This window comes from Argentina silus (genome assembly GCF_951799395.1).
Source record: "Argentina silus genome assembly, chromosome: 4".
Classification (NCBI taxonomy): Eukaryota; Metazoa; Chordata; class Actinopteri; order Argentiniformes; family Argentinidae; genus Argentina; species Argentina silus.
Window position 1 is genome coordinate 25,220,908 of NC_139658.1, and position 5,000 is coordinate 25,225,907.

General features: G+C 45.6%; 1 protein-coding gene across 1 annotated transcript in view; it reads left to right on the forward strand.

The window, feature by feature from the left end:
• The window catches only part of grm7 (glutamate metabotropic receptor 7), a 130,316-nt gene that overhangs the window by 73,441 nt on the left and 51,875 nt on the right, over window positions 1-5,000 (forward strand). Inside the window, 1 exon segment of the mRNA XM_083669187.1 lies at window positions 4,676-4,813. Within this exon segment, the coding sequence (XP_083525313.1) occupies window positions 4,676-4,813 (138 nt within the window).

A 5,000-nucleotide genomic window follows, 5' to 3' on the forward strand; every position in this document is an offset into this window, starting at 1 on the left:
GGCTAGCGCTAATGGGTTAGCGCTTTGCTACTTTTTAGTGTGTGACAGGTGAAAAACTTTCCTAGCGCGCTCCACCTCACCTTTGCAGTCACTTAGACCTATAATGACACTCGAAGCCTCTCATCCGTCCGACTCTCACGAGACAGGCAGGCTAAGTGGATGCGATTGGATCCCACTTGAGTAAAATGCACAGGGATTCGCCGACAGGATAAATGTAAATGTATCTCCAAATGACATGTTCGCTGAACCACTATTCAGACAAATGATTACGTGGATTAATCAGAATGTAATACATTTCCGAGCAGAGCTTCAGATAATTGCGGTGCATACATAATGGAGGAGGAAGAGAAGGCAGGGTTTTTCCTGAGGTGCTCTATTGATTAAATGGCGCTGGGAAGAGAAAAGGCTTCTCTCTCTTTCTCTCTCTTTTTCTCTATCTCTACAGAATCTCTATCTTTCTCTCTCTCTCTCTCAGTGAAACCTCATCCTCTTCTTCTTAATGATGCCATTAATCGACACCTCTTCAGCTCACACTCCAAAGTGCGACCGCCAATCATTGCTCTCGTTTCTGTTGTGAAGGGGCGGCTTTTTGAGACTAATTGGGGAATACATCAACCAACACAAACACACGCAAACAACAATCCTAAAAAAGAACAAACAGTTCAAGTTTTATTGATGCTATGAGGCTTTTTAAATCTCATATCTCTGATGTTCAGAAAACACAAACAGACTAAAAAATACCGATTACATCTTTATTGACGCTATGAGGCTTTTGTATATATATATATATATACCTCACACAGAGAGAGAGAGATATATATATATATACCTCACACACAGAGAGAGAGATATATATATATATACCTCACACACAGAGAGAGAGATATATATATATATACCTCACACACAGAGAGAGAGAGAGAGATATATATATATATACCTCACACAGAGAGAGAGAGAGAGAGTCAGAGAGAGAGACAGAGAGAGAGAGAGAGACACACACACAGAGAGAGAGACAGAGACAGAGAGAGAGAGAGAGAGAGAGAGAGACACACACACAGAGAGAGAGAGAGAGAGAGAGAGAGAGACACACACACAGAGAGAGAGACAGAGACAGAGAGAGAGAGAGAGAGAGAGACACACACACAGAGAGAGAGAGAGAGAGAGAGAGAGAGAGAGAGAGAGAGAGAGAGAGAGAGAGAGACAGAGAGAGAGAGAGAGAGAGAGTGAATAGAAGTAGACTGCAGCTCCTTTCGGATAAAGGGTGTTGCTTTGAAGTCTCCTGGACATCCAGGGAGCGTTAGCCAAGCGTAAGCCGCTGATCAGGGCGAGGGATGGGTTGGGTGATCAGGAGGGATGGGTTGTGACATGCTGGTGTGATCAGTGATGCATGGTGACCTGATCTGTTAGCCTTTTCGCCCGGGGCTCCGAGCTCCTTTTAACCAACGCACGACTAGTGCTTGTCTCTGCAGCTGGGGAGACACGGACCGTCACTGGCAGCCTCTCTGTCTCCTCTGTCAGTAGCTGTAGTCACTGTCAGTAGCAGCCTCTCTGTCTCCTCTGTCAGTAGCTGTAGTCACTGTCAGTAGCAGCCTCTCTGTCTACTCTGTCAGTAGCTGTAGTCACTGTCAGTAGCAGCCTCTCTGTCTCCTCTGTCAGTAGTTGTAGTCACTGTCAGTAGCAGCTTCTCTATCTACTCTGTCAGTAGTTGTAGTCACTGTCAGTAGCAGCTTCTCTATCTACTCTGTCAGTAGTTGTAGTCACTGTCAGTAGCAGCCTCTCTGTCTCCTCTGTCAGTAGCTGTAGTCACTGTCACACGACTTCCACCACAGGGACGTCGACTGACTGACGCACTACAGACGCAGTACAGACTCACTACAGACGGACTACAGACGTGACCAGGAGCGGGTATTATGTGTTGTTGACATGGCCCTGGTCTCGTCTTGGCCTGGTTGGACTGGGGGAAAACTCTTGGCTTACTTATTGTAAATACAACGTCACTTCAGCAGAGTATCTTGTCTTTTCTATGTTCTTTCTTTCATTCTCTGTTTCGTTCTTTCTTTCATTCTCTGTTTCGTTCTTTCTTTGTGGGGTTTGAGACGGTACCAGTGGTGGAGAATAACGCTCACCGCTATTTGCTCACAAGGAATAAAACAACCTGGCATTCAACTGTGGTCAGCTGTGGTCAGCTGTGGTCAACTGTGGTCAGCTGTGGTCAACTGTGGTCAGTCCCCAAAGCCCTGCACCCTCACTCCGTTCCTCCACCTCTGCTGGTGAAGATGTCCTTGCTACTCACGAATGTCACTATCACATAAATATTCATTTTTGACGGTCTCAAATGATGGACCCTGACCTTAGAGTTAGTTGGGGCCTTGTTCAATAAAACAGGACATCTGTCTTGGCGCCCCAGCGGTAGATTGAGCTTCCTGTCACTGTCAGGACGGCAGAGTCACTTCCTATCTTTCACTGTAGACTAAAGATGACACCTGGGCACCTGCTCCTCAGACCTCCCCACCCCCCTAACACCCTCCCCACCCCCCTAACTCCCAATTCTACACGACCCGAACTTCATAAAAACAACTTATTTTCTAGCACAGCGAGTGCATGTTCACATCAAAGGTTTCAGTTGCGATGACTGTTACGTTGAGTTGATTCACCTACTTTAGACAAACGTACTTATCGTAAGACCCTTAACGCATAAAAGCGCCCGCTAAATGACTGAAATGCAAATGCAATGCTAAACCGTTCCTCCACAGATACAATAAATCCCAGACGCCCTCTTCCCCAACCTGCTGAGCTGCCGTCTTAAAATTCCTCAATTCATGTCGGCCGGTTCTCTTGCCTCACCCAAAGGCCACTACAACACAACAACACTCATACAATATGCATGCCCAAGTCAACCAGAGCAGTGAACCAGAGGGAGCAAATACGCCATTACTAAAACATGTCTCCTTTGTGTGTTTTTAAAAATAGAGGGTATAATCTTGCTTCCTCTCTACTCAGGGTTAAGAGCTCAATGCAGCCGCCTTTGCCAAGGGGGCTGCATGTATGATCCTTCATCCTTCTGCATGTATGATCCTTCAGCGACACTGCAACCTCCTTCATCCTTCTGCATGTATGATCCTTCATCCTTCTGCATGTATGATCCTTCATCCTTCTGCATGTATGATCCTTCATCCTTCTGCATGTGTGATCCTTCATCCTTCTGCATGTGTGATCCTTCATCCTTCTGCATGTATGATCCTTCATCCTTCTGCATGTGTGATCCTTCATCCTTCTGCATGTATGATCCTTCATCCTTCTGCATGTATGATCCTTCATCCTTCTGCATGTATGATCCTTCATCCTTCTGCATGTGTGATCCTTCATCCTTCTGCATGTATGATCCTTCAGCGACACTGCAGCCTCCTTCAGCCCTCCTCTTCCTCAGAGGAAGAGAGCCCCTTTGCTATTTTAATCCATTCAATTAGGAATTTGATCCTTTTAATAATGGATCCTTTTCAAGTTTTATTCACATCTCTTGTTCATATCCCTGTTTTATTGAACGAGGCTCCAACTAACTCTAAGGTCAGGATCCATAATTTGAGACCCTCAGAAATGAATATTTATGTGACATTACTGAGTGGCAAGGATATCTTCACAGTATCAATGGCAGAGAGGGGCTTGTGCTGCCTGTCAATTCAAGACAATACCAACGGGAGGAACTCAGTCTCTTGCTGTTCTCTGCTGAGACCTGGGACAACAGATAATGCCACATAACGGTTAAAGAGGCCTTTTGAAATTCACTGAATCATTTTTAGAATGTTCTCGCTTTATCCGAATGAAAGAGGAAAATGGCGCAGCCGTGTATCAACAGATGCAAAGTTTGTGCACAAAGGTGCCTAATGTTGTGGGGAGTTCGGGGCTCGACGAGCGTTCCACTGAATATCCTCATTAGGTTCCACTCCTGAAACCTTCTCCCAACTGAAGGCGATGCAGGCAGGCAGGAGGCGCTACATGCACCACCGCTTTCTATTTCAGCGAGGAAATGGAAAAAACACAAAGCTTGAAACTGTGTCCCAAAGCGAATGATTCATAGGTTGCGAACCTGGGTTTGAAACGTGTCCATGCGTCTTCATCATCGTGCTTTTTTAGAACCATTCTGGCAGGTTGTTAGACACCGCCTTAAACTCGCCAACGGCCAAAGAATTGCGGAACACTCACCACTTAGCGTGCCAAGTGTTTTATGTGGTATTTACCTAGCAACAATATTTACCTAGCAACAATACTGATTGGCATTCAGTAATTGATGCATTTTTGGTGAATAAAGTCACCCTTGGCACTCGAATGTTGACAATTGGGCGACTTTGTTCACCTTCGGCACTGAATGAGCTGGAGGCTTACAGACTGTTGTTTATCCTCTTCCCAGGGTTTGATAGACATTGAGAAGCTCTAAAATCTTACCGACTGTTGTTAGATGCTCTAAAGTCTTACAGACTATTGTTAGATGCTCTAAAGTCTTACAGACTGTTGTTAGAAGCTCTAAAATCTTACCGACTGTTGTTAGATGCTCTAAAGTCTTACAGACTATTGTTAGATGCTCTAAAGTCTTACAGACTGTTGTTAGATGCTCTAAAGTCTTACCGACTGTTGTTAGATGCTCTAAAGTCTTACAGACTGTTGTTTTTCCTCCCAGGGTTCGATGCCTACTTCACCTCCCGCACGCTGGAGAACAACCGCAGGAATGTGTGGTTCGCTGAGTACTGGGAGGAGAACTTCAACTGCAAACTCATGAGCTCCTCCAAGAAGGAAGACACCAGCCGCAAGTGCACAGGTACTGTCTGTCTGCCTGTCTGTCTGTCTGCCTGTCTGTCTGCCTGTCTGTCTGTCTGTCTGTCTGTCTGTCTGTCTGTCTGTCTGTCTGTCTGCCTGTCTGTCTGTCTGTCTGTCTGTCTGTCTGTCTGTCTGTCTGTCTGCTCTCTGTGTGGATGGAAAACACTCACACACACTTATAAAAATAC